General features: G+C 47.9%; 1 protein-coding gene across 9 annotated transcripts; it reads left to right on the top strand.

Annotated features, from left to right (window-relative positions):
* On the top strand, positions 1-25,670 carry TRIM29 (tripartite motif containing 29). Of its 9 annotated transcripts, none has more exons than XM_040534383.1 (10): positions 1-133; positions 211-1,240; positions 8,676-8,771; positions 10,040-10,273; positions 10,671-10,869; positions 14,527-14,610; positions 17,755-17,814; positions 19,033-19,134; positions 20,245-20,321; positions 23,324-25,670. In XM_040534383.1, the coding sequence occupies exons 2-10, from the start codon at positions 380-382 to the stop codon at positions 23,384-23,386; spliced, it is 1,776 nt and encodes a 591-aa protein (XP_040390317.1). In that variant the 5' UTR covers positions 1-133; positions 211-379; the 3' UTR covers positions 23,387-25,670. The 9 variants fall into 9 exon arrangements, with proteins under 9 accessions (XP_040390317.1, XP_040390320.1, XP_040390324.1 ...); XM_040534384.1 differs by having other exon boundaries at positions 68-138; XM_040534386.1 differs by having other exon boundaries at positions 62-1,240; positions 25,551-25,670.
* Positions 25,671-25,876: the final 206 nt, after the last annotated feature.

The raw sequence follows: 25,876 nt of genomic DNA, 5'->3' as shown, positions 1-25,876 counted from the left end.
CTTTTTTTTTTTTTTTTCCAAGCATTTCTATGTATATAAACAGCCCTTCCTCCCAAACCTGGTTAGACAAGAATGTTCCTGGGTGTGGACCGCCTTGTATAATTAACTGCACAGCTGTAGCTTCTGATCCCTGGTAACGTCTGTTTCTTCCTTTCTTTCTCCCTGCCTCTACCTAGCATAATCCGGGCGTCCTTCTCCTCCTCCTTGCAGGAGCTCCAGGTGCGTCACTCGGGCAGAAACTTCCCTGCATTCCACCGTCATTCCTTGCTGAGACGACCGCGGGCAGGCACGCGGACGGAGCCGCTTCCTAAAGGGCTGGGAGACGGGAACTGGAGAAGGGGACGAGCAGCAAAGCCAACCAATTCGCCCTGTTTAGACGATGGAAACGGGGAGCGCAGCAAGGACAAATGGTACCACCGGCAAGCCAGAGGATGTGAAGAGCCCGTCCGCCCCCAAAAAAGATGAAGAAGTGAAGAAGACCACGAACCCTGGCGGAGGGGAGAAGGAGCCAATGAAGGGCACTGGCAGTACTTCTCTGGAGACGGGGCAAATCAAGAGCTCCCTCTTCTCTGGGAGTGACTGGAAGAGGCCCATCATTCAGTTTGTGGAGTCGTCCGATGAGAAGAGATCAACCTACTTCAGCATGGACTCGGCAGACTCAAAGAAGATGCAGTACGGCAGCGGACAGATAGGAGACATGAGGAGACCCCCCCTCTCCTTTGCAGATAAAGGCGACCTCAGGAAGTCCCTCTTCTCCTTGGATTCCAAAAAGAGCTTCCTGCCTAACGAAGGGGAAGGGAGGAAGCCGCTGTTCTCCGGCGGGCAGATGGGGGACATGAAGAAGTCTTCCCTGCCTCTGGTGGAGACTGGGGACCTGAGAAGATCCACCTTCAACAAGGTGCCCGACAGAGCAGCCGGGTCGCGGCCCAGGGTGAAGCTGGAGGATGTGCTGTGTGATTCCTGCATCGACAACAAGCAAAAGGCCGTGAAGTCCTGCTTGGTGTGCCAGGCTTCCTTCTGCGAGCTGCACCTCAAGCCCCACCTGGAGGGAGCAGCTTTCCGGGACCACCAGCTCCTGGACCCCATCAGGGACTTTGAAGCAAGAAAATGCCCTGTGCATGGGAAGACCATGGAGCTGTTCTGTCAGACAGACCAGATGTGCATCTGCTACCTCTGCATGTTCCAGGAGCACAAGAACCACAGCACGGTGACGGTGGAGATTGAGAAAGCGGGTAAAGAGGTAATGCTCTTTTTATTGCATGTTCCCATCGGCCTTTCCAACGGGTCTCAGTGTTACACCACGGCTTTTGTTCTCGAGCCTACAGTCTCCCAAAATCATGGTTCAATGTAATTCTGGGATGGAAGGGTGGTGGATGGGAAGAGTTTGGTGGAGAACTGATGTTGCATAGGTTCTGCTGCAATGGGACTGTCATTCCCCTAAGACTGGATCCAGCAGCATAGCCGTGGGGCTGTGCAGCAGGTCGTTAGGTGGATTAGAGAACCTGGTTTCCACCCAGTTTCCAAAACTCTGCCTGAGGTTTTGACAGTGTTTGTGTAGCGTGGCTCCCAGCCAGCAAGGTGGGCATCGCTCAGGTTCAGGACCCCCAGAGCTCGGCAGTGTGATCAGTGGCAGCTCCGGTTTGTGGTTACTGCAGAAAATTGCGATCTCAGCTTCTTGGAGCGAGCTCCTGCTTTCTTGTTTGTCTTTTCTGTTATGGAGATAATGATGTTGAGCCCCACCTATGGGAAGAGCCTTTTGAAGCTTAGATGAAGAAAAAATCCTGGTGCAAACACAGAGCATTTTAATTTTCCCTGAAGTGTTACTACAATAGGTTCAGAAGATGGACATCTAAAGGGATGGGACTGGTATGGGAACCAGTGCTAGCTAATGAGAAGTCTCCCACCTTTGTTTGCCTAAAGTCCCATGCTGTTTGTTTTCTGGGTGGATGTAAGATTATTCCACTAGCTTCAGTAAAGATCAGGGTCTCACCACAATTCGGTGCTGCACGCATCTGTAGTAAAAGCATGTCCTGGCCTGGAGACCTTCTGATGTCTCCAGACAGGACAGAAGAGATTACAGAAAGGAGCCCAATGAAACGGTAACATAAAACAATTTGCCTAGAGTCACACAGCCAGCCCATGGCAGGAACTGGAAGGGCACTGAGACCTGCTAAATCCCAGTCTTAATCACAGCCCAGGCAAGAGCTCTGATGTGGTGAACAGGCACATACAAGTACCTGCTCTTGGAGATTCTGGAGCTACCCTGAACTCAGAGGAAAAATTTAACTCTACAGTGCTAGGAAGATTTAACTCATGAGGCTGGGCTGGAGGAGCATCTTTTTTAGAGCTCTTCTCTGTCTTCCTGTGCGCAACTTTTGGTCTGTTCTTGCACTGCCATCTCCACCTTGTAGCCTTATCGAAACCACACAAGGCTTCTTCCATGTCTCAGACAGCCTCTCTTCAAGACATTCCTGCAGGGGTTGCTAGCCTGCTGTTTGTTTCGTGATTGCTTGTTCTTTTGTTTTGATGTCAGCTCTGAAATACTCCACAGTGTATGCCTTACTTTCATAAAGCTGTGCCTAGTGTTTGCAAGGTTGTCCAATTCCTCTTGGCCCTTTCCTTTGAGAAGAGGTTAACAGCTGCTCCCTTGAGGAACCAAAGCTGGCCAGAGCCTTCTCCCTGTGTTTGGGTGGACCTACAACACCTTGCTTGTGAACAGGGAAACAGATCTGGGCAGAGGAACCTTCACTGAGATTTAAATGGTGTTTGATTTCTCTCTCGGAGTATTTGTGCTACTCTCGCTAGGTCCACGCCTGTCCTGTGCTGATTCTGCTGCTGCTAAGCCTAGGGGATTTAGGGCTTTATCTATGAATCATAGACATGTGCAAGGAGTTGTGATCGTGTTGTAACCTGAGCGAGCATTCACTCAGACAAAAGCAATTCACAGGATAGCTGTTGCTTACAAATGTTTATTCCCAGCCCTGATGTATTCACCCTTGGTGAAGAATACAGCTCAGCAAGAACCACAAAGAGGAATGGGCATTTCCAAGTCCCTTGTGTGCACCACCTATTCCTTTTCAAGTCTTGCAAATCAGCTGAGCCAGAACGTGACCACAAATTGGAAGAGTGGCAAAGTGTGCCTGGTGCTGCTGCCTTTGTGGAAAGAAAAAGCACAAACCCCACACCAGGTGAACCCCATCCCTGCTCCCTTTGCACAGCTTGGCACTCAAGCAGCTCCAAGGGAGCTTTGCTGTCTCTATACTTGCTAGATGTGCCACTTGATCGGTGACCAGAATACAGCTGTATCCTTCTTCTGCTCAGTGTTGGCTGTCAAGGAGCACCCGGTTTATCTGCAAGGATCTCCCAGTCCCTGGCCATACTGTGATGCCACACCAGGAGGAGATTCCTGCAGAACTGGGGGATTTCCATGCTGTGATGCTTTTAAACCTGACAGTTAGCCTGGGTGCTCGGCAATTTGGTTGCAGAAGTGTCATGTAATATGTTATATTGTGCTCCTATTCCTTCCATATTGCTGAATTAATGCATATTACAGTGTCTTTCATGAATTTATCCCTGCTACAAGCCTGTAGGAAAGATATATAAATACTACTGCATTGCACTGTTGGGTTTGCCCCACAATGCAGACAGACAGCACAGCTTAAGAGGAGAGGAATGCAAACAAGCCAGCATGCAGTCACCCACTGGTTAGGGCATTTAGGCAGGCAGTGCAAAGCGTGGGATCTCTGTCTGCAGAGGGGGAGCACAGCAGCACCCCCCACCAGAGGGTGAGAGCCTCTCGTGCCATTCCTGGCGTGGTGCTGAGCGGATAAGAGAGAAAGGCACAAAGGGTCAGACAGAGACAACTGGGCACAGAGGATGGAGATGTATTTTCTGCTTTTCTATCCAGTGGTATTTGTTATTTTACCCAGAAAGACTTCAGTGCCTTCCCCAGATCCACTTTGCATTTATTTCCTGCTACAGATTTAAACGAAGAGTAATGACCCCCAGAATCAGCACAAGAAACGACCACGAAAAAAAAAAAAATCCTTGAGGCTGGGTAATAACCACACTCTACTGAGAAGTGAGAATTGTCAATAGCAGCTTGTACACTCAGATAAACCCCTCTGGCCAGCTTGATTTACCAGCAGAACTGGAGCCCCCCCTTTCAGACAGCATCCTTCATTTTGGAAGGGGATCCTTCATTCAAAACCTGTTTTACAGGCCTGTTCTCGGAAGGAGACAACTCCACGTATGCCTGCCAGCCACAGAGCTGCAAATAACCTGGCGTTACTATCCATCGCCAGCCTCGCTACGCAGCGTGTCGGGTCAGATCTAGCGAAAAGCACTTTGATTATTTTTTTTCCTTTAATTCTTTACCTTTAAAGAAAAGTTCACACTGCGCAGCAGGTTTGAAGAGGCAGCAGAGAACCGCTGGGCAGGAACGGGAGCTGGGTGTTCCTGGGTGCAACGGAGCCACTTGTAAAAGGGGAGCCAACTTGTTAAAGGGGAGCTTTCACCGGCTGAGGGAGGCTTTGAAGGCAACCATCCACAGAGATGATGCAGAGGGGTTTCCATCTGGGCCTTCTCGGCATTGTTCTGGCTGAATACAGAGCAAACAGGAGTGTGCTGATGTGTGGAAGGATTTTTGACCTTTCCCACCGATGGGAACAATTTCCCACTAGGGCATGGTGTGGCCACGAGACCTTATCTACACCAGCTGTGGCTGCTCTGCGGACACAGCTGAAAATAAATGCTCTTCCCACAGCAGTGCAGCTACCTGCACACCGTTCTGCCAGGCCTGGGCGAGTAGACCTGCTGAAAAATGTGATTTACAGTAGCTTTGCCCATTTGTCTGCATTCTGTATTAGTGCCTCTACAGTGAGGGCAGAACACAGGGAAAATCCACCAGCTTGAGGCTAAGGAATCCTCCACCTCCTTCAAACTGTGCCTTTTACAGTCTCAAATAAGGTGCTTACCAGTGGCATTTTTGTAGGGTGCTGCAGAGTCTGCAGAAGTTGTAGCCCTCCGTCACCTGCCTCTGCTTAACACAAGCTTAGACTGAGAAACCTATGGCAAAACCAGCAGAAATCATCTCAAACAAGCAATTTACTAATTTCTCAGCCATGTCATTTCCAATATAAGCCCTGTACTGGGATAACTAGTTTAAACACTTCTTCCCTAGCTTCATTATTGCATTTGGCTGTTGCTGTCGGGTAATTACCATAGCTCTCCCAGGCTGGTGACACAGGGGTGTTTCCTGATTCAGGGACTGGGTTCCCAGAGCATTAAGACATGATGATGCTTGTATTGCTGCCTTGCAAAAATGAGTTGCATCATGATGCAAGAGTCATAATCTCACATCTCCAGGTCCTTTAGTGCAAGGGCTGGGTTCAGCTGTGGATGTTTAGGTGTACATTCTGAACTTTCACTTAGGCCTCATGACTGTCCTAATTAATTTAGGCTGTAGCAGAGGATCCTCTCTTAGCTCAAAGACTCTCAGTGCCAGCATTTCTCAGCTTGCTATAGTCAGAACTAATGGTCTTAACATGTATTTTCTAGATCTTTTTCTCTGCTATTTTTATTTCTGCACTGTAGTGACCCCTCCAAAGATGGGTGCAACTCCTATATAATATTTCACTAGGAACTTCTAAACCTGAGTCTTACACAATGGATTTGGCGGTGGGGTGGGGAGGTGTAGGGGGGGATTGGGGACTATTGACCCTAGAAAATCTGAGAGATATGAAGGAAGCCAGAAGAGAAGTTTCTTTATGGGGGATGAAGCTGAGAAGACCCTACTGTAAATGTACCACAGGATACGTGTGGATAGTTAAATCAATCTGTCATCCAGCCTTAGATCAAACAGGGCCTAAAATCATTATGAAATCAACATTGCTGAATGCCTTAGGTTGTCTCTCCTTACCAAATCTGCCTCCTTGTGCTCATGCCACCAGTTCCTGTACTAGTCCATAGTCTCCCTGGACCTCTTCTGGTTTTGTAATTTTGGTAAGAGTAGTTCTTGTGTTTGGACCATCATTCAATGGAGAGCCTCCCTTCATCTCCCCTGCCTTGCCTGGTGTCTGTACTAGTATTTCCTTTTGCCCTCATTATGGGTGTTTTAACCCAAGCTGAACTTGGATGACTGTGAGATTTGCATTCTGGCTATTGGAACTATCTCTGTAATTTCCATTTGCAAATCATAATTCTTACTTTAAATTGTAGTGTGGGGCTGATCTTAAATAGTTGTTACATCCCATCCCAGAGGCACCCAAACTACCTTTCTGGGTGAAGGGATATTATAACTCCAACAAGCTGTTAAGAGTTAGCTACCACTTTTGAGCAAGTAATAGTTTGCAAAATTCCTTTGAGACCCGTCTTAATTAAAAAGTACCATAAAAGTATAATATTGCTATCACCACCTTACAGCTAGCATCTGGAAAATTTTCCAGTGACCTTTCCTTTCAGATTCGTTGTGATTAGGAATGCCGATGTGGCTGTGAAATGTCTGCCCTTCTCAAAACAAAACTTCAGTCCCTCTCTGTTTGATTTCACTCATTTTTTGTTATGAGAACATCCTGAGAGTTAGGGATGAGGAGGGGAACAAGTCCTCCCACTGCTCAGGAGACTTCTTTTTACTTTGCAAACAATTAATGTAATCTGGATGTAGCTCTGTGGCTCAAGGGAAGAAGTCGCATTGTAAGATCTCAGGTTGGTTACTGGAGTGGGATGGATATCTGGATCTGAAGTGCTTTTATCTCATTGCATTTCCCTGCCATGCAGAGATGGTTGCACATCTTTTTGTCTTGCTGCAGTGACATGAGAATGAACACAAGCTTGCATTCCTTCAAGTCACTGTCTTGAAAATGTGAAGAGTACAGGGTCACGCTCAATGCCATTACTTTCTTGATAAGTAGTAGAGCAAATTTTCTTATCTCAATACCCATATGGCTCTTTTATGAACCTGTACGATGAAACCCTTCCATGTCTGCCCCAAATCCCTGTAGAATATGAGCTCATGGCTGCATGCAGTTGGCTATTGTAGGCTGTCAAGTTGTGTGGTCTCCTAACTCTCCACAAAGAAGGACAACTACAAAGACAGTGTAAGGATGTGGCTCTCCTGGCACTGAGATACCTTTGAGTACATTTACCCTTTTTGTTTGCCCTTTCTGCTCTTTTATAGGGCAATAAAACCATCATCAAATTGTTTTCCCTCTATAAATAGAGATTTTCTAAATTGGAACAGCTAGAGAGAATGGCTCTCAGCTGCAGCTGTGCTTGATTCAAGCTCAAGAGGATGTTCAGACACCAGGGTGATTGGCACCAAGACAAGAGCCTTGATGGGCTGATTTCCCTGGCCTGAGCTGGCTGACACTGCGTTGCCTGTTCCTCGCGGCATGATGCTCCTTTCTACTCCTTGAATGAAGGACTGAAAACTTTTTAACTCCCACCCCTGAGGGCAAACATGATCAGGAGAGGAGACCCGGGTTTTCATGTCGTATTATGTTCCTGGATCGGTGGCAAAGCAGTGAGAACTACGCCTTGTGCTTTAACAGCAGAGAGACGTCACCGTGTTAGCTGCTGGGTTTATCCACCCCTCATCTCCCCTGCCTTAACTTTTGGCCTAATATAAGTGCTTTTGGGTAACGCAGACGTTTACCAGAGGATCTCAGATGTACCGTGGGTTTTCAGAGACTTTCTGATACACCACAGCTCCATTGTGGAATACACAGTTCCTCAAGAGCTCTGGGGATAAATGCACCACAGGCAGATTGCCCGTAGTTACACTCGTGCTGCGACCAACCAACCACACATGAAACACAGAAAGATCTCGAGACATGTAAACAAAGGCTCTGTCATGATCTGCCAGGCAGGGAGGTGGTGAAAAGCAGCGATGGAGGGAAGGGCTGCCGGAGGTAACAGCACGAGGCTGAGCTCGGCAGCTGGGGGCTGATCCAGAGGTGCACGGCAGCATCCTGCGCCAGGGCACGGCCACCCTCGGCTCCAGCTCCACGAACGCTCTCCCATGTCTGGGCCATGCTTCCCTGGGAAGGCAGTGCAAAACAAAATGCAAATGAACCCCAGTGAAGTTGCTGATCTAAGTCAAGCATGGTTGACTACGCCTCTTCCCCCCTTCCTTTTGTGTCTTTTTTTTTATATATATATTTTTTTCCAAGCATTCCCCAGCTTCATCATAACATGAAAGCTCTCAATTCAGAGCAAATTAATCCACAATCCTGTCTAAACAGAATTCCTGCCGGAGGCATCGTCCTCTTGTTGCAACACTCGTCAAACGTCATTCCGTAATTACATGAAAACTGTTATTGCTGCAGAGGCACACCCTGGGATGGGCCCTTCGCTGCACACACAGCTGAATTTTGAAACAGGCCTCTTCCCCCTCCAGCTAATGACTCTAATGTGATTAAAAGCAGCACCATGACAGTAGCCGGGTAGGTGGGTGCTTCTGCTGCTGACTTTGCTAAGGGAGCTGAATCTCTTGACCCAAGTAGAAGCTCTGGGATGGTGTCCACAGTCAGCTCCTGGTCTCCGTTTCAAGCAGTGACAGGAACCCGCACCTCCCAGCTGCTGCTGCTCAGGGCCGGGAGCTCAGTGGAAGCACAGCACCCCTTAGAAGCAGGCCACCCTCTGCCCCTTCTCATGAGACTCCTTTCTTCTTGCAGGCTGAGCTTTCACTGCAGAAAGAGCAACTGCAGCTGAAGATCATCGAGGTAGAAGATGAAATGGACAAGTGGCAGAAGGAGAGGGACCGCATTAAGGTGCGTATGGGATATTAGGTTCATGTTTCCATTTCTCCCATCTCTTTGCTTTCTTTTCCCGTCTCTCTGCTCTTCCTTTCCCCAATTTCTCTGACATACCCAGCTCTTACTCCTTTCCTCACCTAGTCCCTACCTCGTCACTCTCCCAAACTCACTCATGCCAAATCTTGGAAACAACAGCTCCTGCTGAGCTCATCCTGCAACACACCCTGCAGGAGACCAAGAGGCGGCAGCACAACCTCCTTACAAAGTGACCCGGGACACATCCCTGCTTGGGTTCCCACACCTCTCCCATCACCAGGAGCCAGGTTGATGCAGAACCAAAGGTGTGCTGCTTCTTTCCTGCTAGTTCACCTACAAAAATAAACTCCAGAAGGGCTCCGGACTGCCCAGGCAGAGATAAGGCAACAGAAATAGATGCAGTTACACCAGCATTTGTCTTGTTTATAATGGAATAGCTCATTTCCGTACTGATGGAGGGCTTCTTTATAATCCTTCCAACCACACGAAGGGTTAGAATATAGTAATGGTGTTTTTCTTTTTCATTTACACCCTAACTGAACAGAGCAGTGAAAACACTATTTGGAGACACCCCAGAGAATTTGCATAATATTAATAGGCAAAGCCGTTCTTCTCCCTTTTATGTGGTGCACACACACTGGCTTGCCAGTTCTGCTTTTCGTCTGCTTTATTATTATTATTATTACTACTACTATTATTATTATGGGAAATATGACCTAGAAATTTTAGCTCTGAATATAGTTACATCCACAGTCACTCTGAGGAATATTTCAGAGGGACGTAGAGATCAGGTTTGTATAAAGTGCTTTGGCACTTTTCATCCATTGGAATGGAAGGAAATTTCATCCTTAAATCCTTGAGGAGCCAGAGCCATGATTTAGAAGGTTGAACAGTTGTTTTTTACATGTAAACATACATATATACGCATACTTTTTTACACCTAAGAGTGCAGTTCATGAATTGAAGAGATACACTCTTATAATGACGAGGACAGCATGCGCTGTAGATTATATATGTACACAATTATTGCAAGAATTAATATGGCTTATTTCAGCACTGTTTTCTGGCGTAAGTCTTGCATACCTAGAGTCTACATATTCACTGTCTCAGTGCTGAGAATGCCAGGACACATCCCCCTTTGCATCCCGCTGTTAGCAAGTGACTCCCTGGGAAGTTTCACATCTCATTTCTCTTGCCCTCTCCCACGTCTCTTCTGCTGCCTCCTTCTCCACCCCTTTCCCCTGCAGAACTACACCACCAACGAGAAAGCCACAGTAGACCAGCATTTCAAAGAGCTGATCCGTGACCTGGAGAGGCAGAGGGATGAAGTGAAGGCTGCCCTGGACCAGAGGGAAAAGATTGCATCAGAGAACGTGAAGGAGATTGTGGATGAGCTGGAAGAGAGGGCGAAGCTGCTGCGGGAGGACAAGGAGAACAGGGAGCAGATCCACCAGATCAGTGACTCCGTGCTCTTCCTCCAGGTCAGAAAGATCTCATTTGCCTTTCCTTTTCCCATGAGGGTGGGATTTGTCCCAAAGACAAAGCCCCATTTGGTGTAAGAAGCATTAGTCTTCTCCAGTTCAATGCACATGGATGTCAGGAACTGGCCCTGACATTTCAAGCATGTCTGCTCTGGTAGGTGAGGAATGAACTTAGAGGCATGCCAACGCCTCATATTTCTTCTCATATTTCTTTGTCTTTTTTCTTTTATTTATTTATATTTTTTGTGGCTAAAGCTCAGAGTCAAAGCATTTAACTGCTCCACCCTCAGTCTTCACTATTCTCCTTTGCATTTCATATTATTTGGAGCCAGTCTCAGGATCTAGCCTCTCCATATCTTGTATTCCTCAGTAACACCTCTTCCCTTACTTTTGGCAGGAGTTTGGGGCTTTGATGCGGAATTACGTCCCCCCTCCATCCCTCCCGACATACAGCGTGCTGCTTGAAGGGGAGAGCATGAGCCCATCGATGGGGCTGCTCAGAGATGACCTCCTCAATGTCTGCATGAGGCACGTGGAGAAGATCTGCAAGGCAGACCTGGGCCGCAACTTCATCGAGAGGAACCACATGGAGAACGGTAAAGTATCCAAAGTATCTGAGACTGCCCCTTCCCTCCCCGGGCAGAGCCATAGGTAGAGATGGAGCCAGCTGTCCTGCCAAGGAGTTAAAGCATCTTATGTGTAGGAGACCAAAGGATCCCAACCAATATCAAGACAATGCAGTAGCTACTACATAAATAGAGAAGGCAGGATGGATTATATATATATATATATATATATATATATATATATATATATATATATAAAGTGCTTTGAGTTTTGCTGGCAGAAATATGAATGTATCCACCATGGCATGAATTTATCCAGCATGGCAATTCCAAAATCCTATAATTAAGGCTATTTATCTGCCTTGGTTAGCATGTTTGCTGTGCTGCTATCACCTACCATCTTACAACAGAAAGTTTCAGCCTGAAACATGAAATGTCCCACAAGCACCTGTCACTGAAAGTCTCGTAACAGTTTTTCCAGGTAAAAAGGTCTCCAATTTGGTTAAGCCAGGCGTTGAAGAGGCAGAGCTCTCTGATCACAGCTCTGCAGGTCCCACTGGGCAGAGCTTTGCTTCCTACAAACACAGGGTGCCCAACGGTTCCTGCATTTCATCAGTGTTTAGGGCTGAGTAATCTTTCTTATGTAAATAGAGAGGGCAGGGTCAATACCACAGCACTGCAAGGAATCTTCTGAGTCTTTGAACCCACTTTCTTTCTGTCTCTTCAAGTTAGTTCTGCCTCTTCCAGTTAGCTCTGCAGAGAGGACTTGTGTGGCACAAAGCTCCCACGTAGGATAGAAGGACAGAGCACCAGACCAGGACCCCACAACCACAGTTCACTTCCCAGCTGTCCCACAAACGGCCTTTGTAACCTTGGGCAAGTTACTTAATCCCATTAAATGACCTCTTGCACTAAGAATAATAGGGATGGAAATAAAGCCTTATCTCACCGGGCTGCTATGAGGATATAGTCTATTAATAATTGTGGAACCTCAGATAGCAGAGCAATAAAGGTCAAGAAGCTGGTTAGGTAACCTGAGGGTAAAATGCACCCTGCTGTCCAGATGTGACTCAAAAAGATGCAAGAATAGCCTTCAAGTCCATTTTATACTGCACAAGCAGCCGAGGAACTCTGCTGCAAACCTGTGAGATCACTGTTATTTCATTCAGATTCACAGCACTCATTAAACATTCCTCTCCTATTAATACAGCAATTAATACAGCACATTTTTCCTGGGCAACGGCCATGCAAATCTCTCCAACTTCCAGAAAAGACAGATGCACATTACGAGATAGTACAATAAATGAGGAGGGGAAGAAATAACCGAGGAAAAGGAAAAGAAAAAAAAAAGAAAAAAAAAAAGAAAAAAAAAGAAAAAAAAACAACTGATGAAATAGATGCACACACAGATCAGAACAACATAGGACCCATTACTGGAGAACAAACAACATTTTTCAGAGCCTGAGTTCTGTGAACCAGCCTGTCTGACATTCACAATTTATAGCAGTAGGAATGAAGGTGACACGGCCCAGAGTACATGTGAACGTGTAATGAAAATCACAGGTATTCATCAGGCAACAGCGTGCTGCCTTCCTACGGTATGGAGAGAAAGAGCGAGTCCCTGGCCCCAAGGAGCCTGCACTGGAAACAGCTCATTAACATTTATCTAACACCAACGTTTTCCATTAGACATGAATTAGATTGACAAGATATTTTTGGTCCAGAGGACCAATGTTTGAGAAAAGTCAGGAATCCCATTCAAAGTGCTGAGGCTGCTTAGCTAGAGCCAGCTTTTTAAAGGCCCATACCCTTAAGCAGGAGCAGAAACTGAACATCACTTCTCTTCCAACATTTACCACTGCAGCATGCGTGGTCAGATTCTTAACACTTTGTTAAGAACCTTTGCTAAGGTTTGCTGAGAAATTTGGCGCTAACTTAGCACACATAGATGGAAGAAAATGATCCAAAAATCATTTTTGTACATTTTTCTTTCGTCTCCTTTGTTCACTGGAACTTTTGCAGAATTTCCAAACCCCCTAACTACACACAGCACTTCTGAAGTTTAGATGAGTAGGGCAACAGCACGTTGCAGTCAAAGACTTTTGCTAATCCTGAAGCAAATACACTTTACTTGGCCATTTGTACAACCTAAGAGTATGCATATGTTCAGTTCCAGCAGCTCTAGATAAAGGCCGGCTACCTCCTGATCAGTTGATCACTTTTAATTAGGTTCCCCTCCATGTTACTGATGCTGAAATCCTCAACGGCACTTGAAATCCGTGGGAATCAAGTGCCAAAGCACTTCTGAGCAGGGCAACACTTAACCACTGCCAGAAACCTGGGCGCTTTCAGAAACTTTATGGGGGATTTAATGGACACAGCTTGGAGTCTGCCTAATGAGAAGAACAGTGGCATCCACTCAGCTGGGAAATGTTATTTAAGGTGTAGCTCCAAAACTTCGCAGCTCTCCGTTTTTCAAACCACAGTTACACTTGAAAGAGGACAGCACTCTGCATCTAGTGACTGCAAGGAAATAACTCCACAATTACTTAATGGATTTAATTAACTCAGACTCCCCCTGAGTCACTGCAACAAATTCATTTGCAACCAGCTTGATCTTCTAGTGTAAAAAATTTCCCAGGAAGAAATATTATATTAATGGAATGAAACCTGCTTAATAGCAGACTCCAAAGGGAATCCACTTTCTTTTAGTTGTCATAACAGGTACCTACTTAGTAGTGTGGCAAGGAGGCAAATAATCAGAGAGCATCCAGGGAGTTTAAATAGCACAGAAATAAATTGCAGAAATAACATAAAAGTTTGTGCAGTGACTTAAGATTCAAACAATGGAACTATCTAAATGTGGGAATCAAATTTACAGAGAACTTCCAGAGAACAATAGGTTTACAGAGGACTTAAGGCTTTAATACATATATATGTGTGTGTGTATATATATATATATATTTTTTTTTTTTTCTGAGCAAGTGAACTGATAGAGCATGATTTCTTGTGGATCATTCTCAGAAAACCAAAACCAGGCTGTGTAAATGCAAAAGGGTAGGATTCGTTCACTTTGAATGAAGCTCGAACCAAACATCCTTGTCCGAAAGCCCAGGAAGCTGGAGCTGTTTGCAGCTCAGGTTTAGCATCTTTAAAAATCGGACAACCCAACCCACTGAGCCCTCCCAGCACTCCGATTTTCTTGAGCCTTGCACTACTTGCAGTTCCAGACGGGCTGGTTGAGAGCCAGCTCCGTGCACAGGTTGAGCACAGAAAAGCAGCCAAACCCAAACCAGCGCCTTTGAAGTGGGATCCAATTTTAGCCATGGAGCAGTCCTTTGGTCGGAAAACGCCTCAACCCTGGAGTGTCCCTGTGGATGCTCAGCAGATAGCGTATCTCTGCGGAAGGGCTGTTCCTCAGCTCCTCATGCTTCAGCTGTGCTAAACATCTTTTATCCCAGAATTTTGGGCTCATTTTATCCCAGCTCATTCTGGGGCTGCTCGACTTTGCAGCCAGAAAGTCCTAGGGCAGAGTTACAAGGATAGAATTACAAGGGTAGAGCAATTTGTTTTCAAAGGGCACCACCACCTCTCCCTCCGTGCCCAAGGAGGCAGTTCCAGCCTGTTGTCCCCTTCCCCTCCTCCTGTCCCTCACAAGGCCACTCAGCTCCTGCTCTGCTCCTGCAGGCGACCACCGGTTCATGATGAACAACTACGAGTGGAACCAGCCCGACAACTTGAAGAGATTTTCCATGTTCCTGTCTCCCAAAGGTAAGGCAGCCCAATGGTGGCCAGCTTTCTTCCATGCTCAGCATAGGAAAGGAATTTCATTAGTGATTTTTCCCCAGATTTGCTTTCCTTCACTTATTTCAATGCAGTTCCTCTGGACTGGACTGAGATTGGTCCCCCTGCGTTTGTTTATGCCAGGTCTTCCCTCCAGCTTACAAAGCTTTGAGCAGTTTTTGCCTTTCCATCTCAAACAAGGCAGCAAAGGCTCTTAGCTCCATGGAGGAGAGCTGGAGCAACTGAACTCCTTCAAGAGGGAAGTTTGTGAAGATAGGAGAGTTTTAACACGCGTTATCAGGACAAAGTAAGCGTTAACCTCCACCAGAAGCTTACCCCTGTGTGCTATCAAATGGGAAAGCTACACCAGGCTTGATCTGAGTTCGGGTTTTACTTTCACCAGAAAATGTTTTTATTTTTTTTCATGGCACGGAAAGGATGCAAGAAGTGAGTAATGTGCCCTAAAAAAGCAGGAGGTTGGGGTTCTTTTCTGAGTTCTTACACTGACAACAAGAGCCCTTGAGATTTGCTTATGACCCCACTGTTTTTTGAATGCTCCTGGATGAGCAAATGCCTGTTTTCAACACGTTCAGTTGTAAAATGGCAGCTGTCTACTTCCAAATTAGCATCAGGACCTCCAGAGTGAGAAGCACAGAGTGATACAGCCCTAGGCAAAGCAGCGCCTGTATTAATAGAATCACAGAATCACAGAATTGAAGGGGCTGGAAGGGACCTTGAAAGATCATTGGGTCCAACCCCCCTGCCAAAGCAGGTTCCTTAGAGCAGGCTGCCCAGGTTAACAACAGAGCAGAAAGCACAGCACGAAATCAGTGACCAAATTTCCTCTGGTTCCTGGCGAGCGAGGCCCTACCTGGGTTTGCCAGGTGTCTGCAGCTGCTGCTCTGAACAACCAGATCGTGGCAGGGCGAACCAAAATGCCTGCAATTAGTGGTGGCACCCCCCTGAAAGCACACGTGGCACGTGATATAGCCTGTGGCAGCCACAGGGTTCCGTGGGGACAGCCCCAATCCCAACACTGAGCCCTTTGTCTGCATTTCCCCTCTGCCCTTCTCCTCTGTTAGCAGCCCACGGCTGGCAGCTTGCGGGCAGCCCTGCCTGGCGCCGTGGGGTGAGGGAGTAGATCCCGGTTCAGTTAGCAAGGACTGCGCCCTGCTGGCCCACAGCGTCTTCCTCAGAGGCTGCCAAGGCCATTTCGCATGTGGAGGGCTTTGTTACGGGGGAACCCATCTCCAAACTCTGCCTGGATGGTTACGGCTGCTGCCTGCCCCAGCTTCTGCTGAGCAGAGCTGCCGATGCTGGGGGAGACCAGTCCGAGCCCTGCATCCTACAGCATCTTCAGCCTTAAGGGATGATTGAATCAACAAGGACTGCTGGATATGGGGTTTATTATTTTGTGTTGTTATCAGAGCCAGTGAAGCCACTTGCTGGATGCAGTCAGCTGCAGAGGTGTGCGAGCACTGCACACTGGCTAGGAGCTCTGTGACCCATCACTTCCTGCAATGGGCTTTTGAATATACAAATGCTGGGGGAGCACTTGTTCCACCCACACACCTACATCATCCTGAGAGCAGACACGTTTTGCTTCCCAAAGCCGCTTGTTCTCTATTTGTTACCAACCAAGTTACTTCACCCAAAAAACGAAGCATGTGATTGCACACAAAGTCCCTCCCTGCTGAAATGGGGACTGAGCAGGGCTGGGTTCTCCTACCAGGGTGAGCGTGCAAAAATGATCCCTTATGGGAAAACTGTGATAGAAAGGAACCAGCTGCTGCAACCACACTGATGGGGACTTTGGCAACAGAATGAGTCAGTAGGCAAAACAGGAGACATGACCCACTTAAGCTTGTATGCTGGCTAGCAAAGGATTATCTGATGAATAATGCACTACAGCCATAATCATTTAACCCTCTAGGGCTTTCTGTCCTCTAGCAGTGTGTCGTGTGGAAGTCCAGAAATGCTTTTGATGGCATCTTTTCTAAGGAATTCCATAAAATTGAAGGGGAAAAAAAAAAAGAAAAGAGGGCCCCCTCCACCCTTTGTATTGCCTAATGTGCACAGAATCCTTGAATATCTCGTGATGGTTTTCTAACACACCCTTTTGCTTGCTGGGTTGGATTAGTACAAGTCCTGCCGTAGGCCACGGCAGCACGTCTGCTTGCTGCACTGAGGAATGCTACCCAAGCAGAGCTCGGTGCTAATTGCAGTGGCCCACACTAAGAAACTGCTTGGACTTGAGCTGACCCTGTAGGTCTTTATGCCCTGCTTAAATTTAAGGAGCCTTCCGCTGCTCTTGTCGTTAAAGACAGTATCACAGAGCACCCATCTGCAGGGGTGACACAATGAGGCAGAGGAGAGACATAAAGGGCTTCAAATACTGCCTAAAATTTGGGGAACAAACTGCTCGACACTCCTTTCTGTCCTCTTCTGGTGAGCTTTCTTCTCCTGACATTGCAAACATTTTGGCCAAAGCCAGAGGAAGGTTGGAAAGATCATCTTGTGCCTTTGCAGGTCTTTGAATAGGCAGAAGGGACTCGGTGCATAGAAAGGGAGAAGTAACTGCTTAAACAGAAACACTGCTGAACTAGAAACGCAGACCACAGGATGGCAGCAAAACAGCTCACAGCATTCATCACGTTTTTTGCTCCTCTGGGAGTCTGATGTCTCACAAGAGGGGTACGGCAGCACTAGGCTGCATCACTGCGCGCAGCCCTCGTGAACCCCTGCAGCACATGCCTGTCTCGCTGCCTGAGACGCCGTGCACGTGAGCAAGAAACGTTCCTCCGCTGGTGCCTCTCGTGCTCTATATCCAAGCCTCTGCCTGCAGGTCTCTTTGCGAAATAGTCACGTCGAGTAGGCAAACTGAAGTTGGCAATTTAATGTGGCTAAAGACAGCTCTGCAGCACTGAGAATTTCGTTCTGTGAGTGGTGCAAAGTCTGTTCAGCAGTGCTAGAATGCAGAGAAAAGCTCAGGCTTTCCTCCCTGAACCTGGACTTCTGCTTTGGGGCTGCTTCCAAAATGGTGGGGACTGTTTCATAGAGCAACGCCAGGCACAGGCCTTGGAGCCAGCTCATCAGGAGCCAACTGCTGAACTGGATGCTCTTGTTTTACAGCCAGTTTCAACCCACGGTCATGGGAATTTTCCTCCTTCCAAGCGACTGAGGAAACACTTGGTACGGGTAATTCCGCCTTCAGTTTGAAAGGATCTAACCCCCCGTGCCACAGCTTTCCAGCTGTCTAACCGACCTCTGCTTCCCCTCTCAGCTGTCCTGTCACTGTCCCACAAAGCCATCTGGGGTCAGTAGCGCTGCCTGCGCACACCCAAAGCCCAGGTCTCGCTGCCCTAGGCACTGCCTGTGTAGGAGGGGCGGGTAGCTCTGGTCCTCATTGTTTGAGCAGTGGAAAGAAGATGGAAAACGGGTGCCAGTTTGTAAAGACCCTGAGATACCTAACCAGCTGCGACAGGAATGCCGACACCAACTTGTCTAAGACAAGCTGCGGAGCTGGGGGCAGGAGCAGGAGCTGACTTCGGTTCCCCCCAGGCAGTTTAAGAAGCACAAGGCTGCTCTTCTCCCTCTCACATACACCTTTCACGTAGCTCATAAGCTCTCAGAGATGTGGCCTGCCCCCTGTTCACAGCCTGCACAGCATCAGCACGATGGGGAGGGGATGTTCAGTGGTAGCATGGTGCGGACCAGCAGCAGCAAGTCGTGCCTTCTCTGCCCAGCTCCCCACCTTCCTTTTTCTCTCCTGTCTTTTCTTACTCTGCTCGTTCACGCTCAGGGTCCTGCCTGCCTTCATTCACTGGCAGCCCACGAGCATCTGTGGCCACTCGGCCCGAGCCGGGGCAGCTCTCGTGACTCACAGCCACAGCTGAGCCCTCCCTGCTCTCCGTGCCACAGGCAGGGCTCTCTCCCTCTCATCGCCTCTGCTCTCAGATTCATTTTGGCAGCCAGGGCCTGACCCCAAGTTGGCCAGGAGAGGAAGCCTTGCTTTAATTTCACTGGGCTTTGAATAAGGCTCAAGTGCTCGGAGGCAAGGGAGCTTTGGCAGCCATGTAGTTTGGCCTCGCTATCCCAGTTTCTGGAGATGCAATTTCCCTGCAAGGAAGCTCTTCGGTCACACCTGCACTCTGGGTCTCACGAGAGAAAGGCTCTTCCCTCCCTGCCCAGAGCACTGGGACCTCTTCACACTCACACACACCATGTACACCGGGACCCCACCACTCTCATCTGCTTTTTCTTAAGGAAAAGAACAGGGACAAAGCTACCAGTTCCCATTTCCCCCCAGGCTGGCTGGAGGTAGTTCTACAGGGTGTGTTTTGAAGTGCTTAGGCTTCCCGAGTGCAGCACGCAGCGCCGTGGAATAACGCAACCTCTTCTATCTTCCAGTAGGCAATGGCACTAAGCTGCCTTTTCAGTTCTCCTCGGTGGGACAGAATCCGCCCGGTGACTTCAGCAAACAGTCTGATGGGAGCCTCTTCACTAAGACCGGTACTAGGCATTTGGTTTTTCCTCTCCTTCCTCCTGCTCCTTGTTTAGGTGATAAGGCATTTAACCCTGTCCTTGCTCCCGCGAGGGGGCCTGGAGCAGTCCTGCAGCTGGCCCACCTCTCCTGCCCGGGCTGTCAGTCTCAGATACGTGCCCATGTTCAGATGAGCACCTCACAGCCCCGAACCAGGGCAAAAGGACTTTACTAAAGTGTGGTTATATCTAGGGAATAGTTGGAGGGGGTTTTAATTTTGTTTGTAAGGCATAGAGATGAGAATTTAGATGATTTTAGACTCATAGAAACCAGGGAGAGAGGGATACTAGGAGATGAGATTAATTTCCTCTACCCCCTAGCTTCATCAGTGTTAGAAAACAGCTATTATCCTAAAATAATAACAGCCATGGAGCACAACCTTTAAAAAACCTATGCGCTAGCTGCCAATTCTCCTTCATCTGAACCAGGAGCCCCCATCCAATGCCTCCTAATCCTCTTTTCACACTGCCAACTAGTTCAAGGGCACCAAAGGTTGAATCCAAGAGCATCAGCACCTGCCAAGCAGTCAGGCCCGATTAATTTGCGGCTGGGAGGTGGTGGGGAAAGCCCAAAGCCCATCACCCAGCAGTGCTGCAGTGGGTTGTGATGCAGCAGGGCTGCTATTAGTCCTGAATCAGAGCTGAGCTGGTGCAGGAGGAGTGGGTTAGGGCTTATCACACTGCCAGAGGTACTGTCATTAATTTCTGACATGAAACCCGGGCTGCGGCTCTTTGCACTAATTAAATAGCCTATAGTGTTCTTCGCAGCAGCCAGAATGCTTAGTTCAGGACTTGGCCTAAATTTAATTGGACTGATTGCATTCCACCTCCCTGCATTCCTCAGACATTTTAATTAGACAGACCTTCTTCACTCCCTTCTCCCAACTGGCTGGGCGGTGGAACAGGCACCTGTCCGATGGCTGTTGTGTCCTACCCCAGAAACGGCTGCATTTCCATGTTAAGCAGTGCAATACTAATTACGTGGCACGTCCAGTCCTGCTGCTTGCCTTGATGCTTGCGAGGGGAGATGGGGATGGTGTCAGGGACTGACCTGTAACAGGCTCTTTTCTGTTGTCACAGCTTATCCCTCAATAGTGAGACATCAGTCCGCAAAGGTGACGCCACAGACGTGGAAATCCTCCAAGCAGTCTGTATTGGTAAGAAACATACGCTTGGTGTGAAAGCATGTGCACAGCTTCAGCAAGAGAAATATCTGTCCTCAGGACACCTGAGGCTCCAGGGACCAGGGCTGGGGTCCTTTGGAAATGGGAAAGTTGAGGCTTCAGGTCAGCAGCTTCTGCTATTTTTCCTGCGGTTAACTGCATCCAGAGAGGGATACAGATTAATCCCCTTGCCACCACAGCTCTGGGTTGTAGGAATAATCAATATTTCAAAATGACATTTTGAAAGGATTTTGCCCTGGTCTAGAATTTGATCCCGGCTTCCAAAAGCTCTACAAATATTACAGCAAACATGTAGGGATCTGTAGAACTTCTCCTCCCTGCATGGATATTGTGTACTCTTAGTGGTCTGTGACATCTCGAAAACACAAATTGTGTAACGCCGCAGATAACCATATAAAAGGATCATACTAATTACATCCCACAGCGAGCTGACAATATCAACGATGAGAGGTCAGACAGTGAAGATAAATCACCAGAACATTTATAAATCACTCATTTTCCACTACTACCACAAAACAGGTAACAGTACACTGCTAGGGCCAGAAGACGGTAGTATTTTAGGTCCTACATTCTTACATGTACACAGTTAACAAATAATCAATGCATAACCACATAAATTCATCCACTTGTTCTTAACATCCCTTTGCACCGTGATGCATTAAGATCTTGCATGATCTGATTTAAGATGACCAAGATTTTGCCCCCATCTCCACAGCTGAGATCTATTTTTTGAATTCTCGTTATACATTTGTGAAAGATTATTTACTGCTCCCTGGAAATAGGACTCGTAAGGAGAGGGTCAAGAATCGATGGCATTCTCATGCTGAAGGAAGAAAACAGAGGAAATACACAGCAGTTAGCAAGTGGCTGCTCAAGGACTGCAGCTATATGTCTGCTAAATTTAAAAAGCCCCTCCAGCAGATGAATGCCAGTGACAGGGATGTTCCTGGACAGACTGGAGCACGTTCAGAAAATCCAGCCTTGAGTCTTTGAGTGTGTGACAGCAAAGCATGTCTCCTAGGAACAGCAGTTTGTTGCAGCATCTTCTCTGTCTTGCGTTTGCTCGCCACCTTTGTAGATGATCCACTGCTTCGTGATGTGTGTGCCCAGATGGAGAACCCACCCTGTGATTTTAGACATAAGCCTGTCCTCCCTAAGGGAAATCTGGTCAGGAAAGTCAAGTTTCTATTACCATTGGGCTCTGGTGGCTGTGAGTATGGTCTCCCTAGCAAAAATCTCCACGCTGCCTGGCAGTGAGCGTGCTGTGCTCTGTGAACACGACCCAAACTTGCCTTAACGCCCCCAGAGAAAGCCTGGCTAACTTCTCCACAACGTCACCAGCCTTGTCTCTCTCATGTATACACTTGTAGTGGCTATTTTATTTTTATAGCCTCTATTCACCAGATATCCCTGAACCTAACAACTGAGTTGATAAATACAAGCATTAAAAAGTCCCAAAATAGAAATATACACTCCAGGCTGCAGGAGCTCTGCAGGAGCTTTTATGGTCTATTGGGCCAATAATCTAGCTTTAAAAATAGTCTTAAACATGTATTTAAGTAATACACACTCTAAAAGGTCTGTAAATATGATTTTTTACAAAGGACTGTGCTGTATAAGGAGGAATGTCTTTTTAGCCCAGAGGGAGTTCTTTAAAATGAAGCCCCCACCCTCCCTTCCATCTCTTAATTAGATTGGAAATTGAAGCCATAAAATGAAAAGAATTTCACCAAAATGGAGCGTTGAGCAGGAGGTATGGGGAGTGAGCACTGAGCAGCAGGGTGGGTTGGATTTGCTCTGCCTGTGCCTCCAAGCTCCTGCCATGCCCGACATTAACTGGTGCGCTGCACCCAGACATACAGACACCTTCTGCACGTGAGATCCAGGGAGGAGATCAAACCTAAGACAGATCAGATGTTGCAAAACTGAGGTGCTTCCTGACTGCCTTGTCTACCACTGGTGGAAGCATATCCTCATTTTCACAGATGTTTCAGGACATTTTGGTGCTCCTCAAGGGCAGTGTCCAAGGCAGCACGTTTCTGAGTTGCTTCTAGGGGGAGCAACAAGGGTTAATCCTCGAGTTTAAAGCACTGCAATGCAGGGGACAACAAAGATGACAGGAGGAATCAGTTGATTGCCCCAGAATTGGTGGATCCAGGCTAGAGATTTCACCTCAAACAGTGCAAACAACAAGCACTATTAGCCAATAAATGGGCTTTTATGCTCTGCAATCATCCGCAGCCAACAGTAGGCTGTACAACGCACCTCTGCCACGTGTTGCTTATTTGTAATGGTGCAGATAAGCATGAAATTCCTGGGGTAGGTCCTGATGAGAAGAGAGACAACTAGGGACTGTGGTAAATAGAGCTGGAGAGACAGGAAAATGGCAATTCCTCTAGGCTCTGCCCTTTGTCTCCTCCGCTTATGCTTCTGTTTACACAAACATTTATACAGGGCCCTGCAACATGTGGAGGTGCAAATAAACAATACACCATTGTGTGAGAATTTCCATGCACAAGAATTCTGGCTCTCCAACCAAGGAGCACAAATAAACACCGTGCAAGCCAGTCCATCCCTCACATAACTGTGCAAGGGGTTAAGTGTGAAAACTCCCCTGAGCTCTCAGGTTAGCGAGCAATTAAAAGACACTGTCAGAAGCATAAAATTAGAGGTGACATTCCTCTTCTCCCAGAAACCTCTCATCAAACCGTGAGTCACAGTCTGAGATTTTATATCATGCACAGACTCATTTGGCTTAGGAATGAAGTCTATGCAAAGCATATGTGCAAATCAAAAAGCAACACCATTTGCATTTGATCGCTCCAGCAGCGAGGTGAGGTGGTGCTCTCTGCAAGACGGAAGGCTGAAGGTGTTAAGATAGGAGTGTGTTAAGATGCATATGGTCGGGTGAAGTGTAGGCGGTCAGAAAAAAAGAAGGTAGGTCAAACTCACATGCCCCAAATTCTCCATTGCAGTCACATTACCGCCCCTTTTACGTCAACAAAGGCAATGGAGCCACCTCCAACGAGGCACCTTGATTCCTGAAGATTTAGGGAAGAGCTGGCAGCACTTGGAGTGAAGACTCAGCTGCGGATATTCATGGATGTACCTGCTACTATATTAACCTTGCTGCTCTAATCTCTGCCAGGGAGAGGGAAGGTGCAGAAGGGAATAGCCTTTTACTAGAGGAAACACGGACTTTTTTTCCAAATCACCTAATCGCCTTGAAAGCTCTGCAGGCCTTAACAACGTAACCCCATCCTCTGCTGCCACCTCCTCGTTCCCTCTCTGCCACCACCCTTCCCTTTGCCTCTGCAGAGCTGGCTGCTCTGCTTCTCCTGGGAAGCATGCATGCTTGGGTAGCACCCACCCCTTCCCCTCTCTCTGTTTTACCAGCTGCCCCGCTCTCCTGAGTGCTTGTACAGCTCTTAAATCCTGGTGGAAGGTCCCAAGCTGGGGGTCTCAGGGGTCTTCCTGGACCAGAGAGCCCCCAGCCACCAGGAGCAGTGACAAGCTAAGCTCTTCCCCAGCCTCTCTGCCCCATCTTCAGCCCTGCCTCGGGTGGGATGCACAGCTCTCGCTCGGAGCAGCGCCAGTGCCACCACCTGCCCGAGACCCCCACAGACCCCCCTGTTCCCTTGTGGTGGCACTTTTCCCCCCCCCAGGCCCTTTATCAGCTCAGCCCTGCTCCGGCTGGTTAGCAAAATCCAGCAACAGGACCTATTTCGAGTTGCTGTAGCCCTGGGCCAGCTACAGGTGGAGGGGCAGAGAGGCTTTTTATTCCATTAAAGTACCCCTCCAGCCACCTTTCAAATTAAAAAATAAAAAGAAAACCCATCCTACTAATAGAAGATTGATTAGGTGCCACAGGTGTTGGGCGGTTCTGTTTGTTTGTTTGTTTTAAATTCCCCTAAAACAAAATTGGTGGTTTAAGTGCTTTTTTTTTTTTCAGCAATGGGAATTAGTTTGCTGAGGATAGTCCTTTTTATTTGTCCCCCGGATAGATGAATCACGTCAGCACCTGGGCTGCAGAACAGCCAGAGCTGGTTAACCTTGCCGTGATCTCACTGAGATTATTTTCCTTGCCCTTGGACAAAGTCGAGAGGTTAGGTGCTGCGCAGCCCACCGAGGGGAGCAGATGGCCCCTTGCAGGACCAGAGCCTTCCAGCGGTGCCACGCAGCCGCAGAGCAGAGAAACGAGACCTGACAGCTCCTCTGCATGGTTTGCTCTGTTCAAGTGGTTTTGGAACGGCTTCTCCCCGCCTTTCCTACCCCAAATGCTTGCAACGCCTGGCTGAGAAAGGTCACACCCATTGCTCCCTGAAAATTACTTTCCTGCTAATCCCTGTGCAATGATGCTCACTGCTTTTTAATCCTTACACCTCAGACAAAACTTCTGAGGCTGGAAGCTGGTTGCTCCAGAATACTTGAAATGGCATTTATTTTATATTCTGTTTGTTTTTTTTTTTGTTTTAAATGACCAGAGGGTAAGTGGGTAGCGTGGTGAGGAAGGACAGGAAGGAGAAACCGGGACAGGATAGGAGTTAGAGGAGAGGAAAGGAAAGGATAGAAGAGTTGCTAGGAAATGCACTGTGGGGCTTGAGTGAGTGTGAGAGAAAGGATAGAAGAAGCCCCCAACACACACCCCGAAATCTCACTGACTTTATTCTTTTTTTTTATTTCCCCCCTGAGCAGGCATCTTGCATTCACTTGGGTCACTTCCATTCCAGTGAAAGCTTCCACCTCTTCCTTTCTATTTCCCAAAATGTGGGCACGATCCCTCCTCCTCCCGAACCTGGATATTAACATACCCACCCTTCTTGCCTGCCCTAAACAAACTCTGCTGCAGCACCGGCTCACGTCCGAGGTGCCCGGGGGTCCCTGAGACCACGACAGGGTGGAGGAACCGAGGGTCCCTTCCTCCCGCTGCCCCCTCCCCAGCCCCGATTCCTTCACCCTGTTCTCTCCCCTTCTCCTCCTCACTTCGAGGGCCTCATTCAGATCTCGCACACACGGTAAAACCCGACACGAGCGGAGCTACTCCCCGTTCCCTCCGGGCTGGGTGTCCCCATCCTTCTCCCCACAGCCCTGCTGGTGTCCCCACCAGGGGTGCTGGGGAGGGGGCACAGCTCCTGCCCCTGCTGTCCCTCGCTTCGAGGTGTGTTCTGCATGAACTCTTTTTATCGTGTTTGTCTCGATCAGCAAAGCAAGAGGAATTCCATCTCCTCAGACAGGACACGACTGCGCTGATGTAAACCAGGCCCTTCACGTGTGCAACACATACTGCAGAAATAAAGGAGAAAGCTCCATGTCTGACAAAAACCCCTGGGGACAACGTCTCTCTCTGTCTGTGGTGTTGGCATGCTTGTAACAGCCTCAATGAGTTTAAGTCGCTTCCAAATATTCTTTATAGGAGCAAGGGGGCTGGAAAAAAAAAAAAGAAAAAAAAAAGAAAGAAGGAAAACAAACATTCTCCCAGTTTTCAGAGGCTTGGTTTTCACTGCTTTCTGGGTGTTTTGAGTCAGGGT

The sequence above is a fragment of the Cygnus olor genome, chromosome 22 (genome assembly GCF_009769625.2).
Source record: "Cygnus olor isolate bCygOlo1 chromosome 22, bCygOlo1.pri.v2, whole genome shotgun sequence".
Classification (NCBI taxonomy): Eukaryota; Metazoa; Chordata; class Aves; order Anseriformes; family Anatidae; genus Cygnus; species Cygnus olor.
The sequence above is the reverse complement of the archived record's forward strand: the minus strand, read 5'-3'. Positions and strand labels throughout refer to the sequence as shown.

Excerpts from the sequence above, each read along its gene's own strand:
- TRIM29 (XM_040534383.1), top strand. The coding sequence starts at position 380 with ATGGAAACGGGGAGCGCAGCAAGGACAAATGGTACCACCGGCAAGCCA. Across the intron at positions 17,815-19,032 it reads AGCGACTGAGGAAACACTTG|TAGGCAATGGCACTAAGCTG; the intron begins GTACGGGTAATT and ends TCTATCTTCCAG. Across the intron at positions 19,135-20,244 it reads GAGCCTCTTCACTAAGACCG|CTTATCCCTCAATAGTGAGA; the intron begins GTACTAGGCATT and ends CTGTTGTCACAG.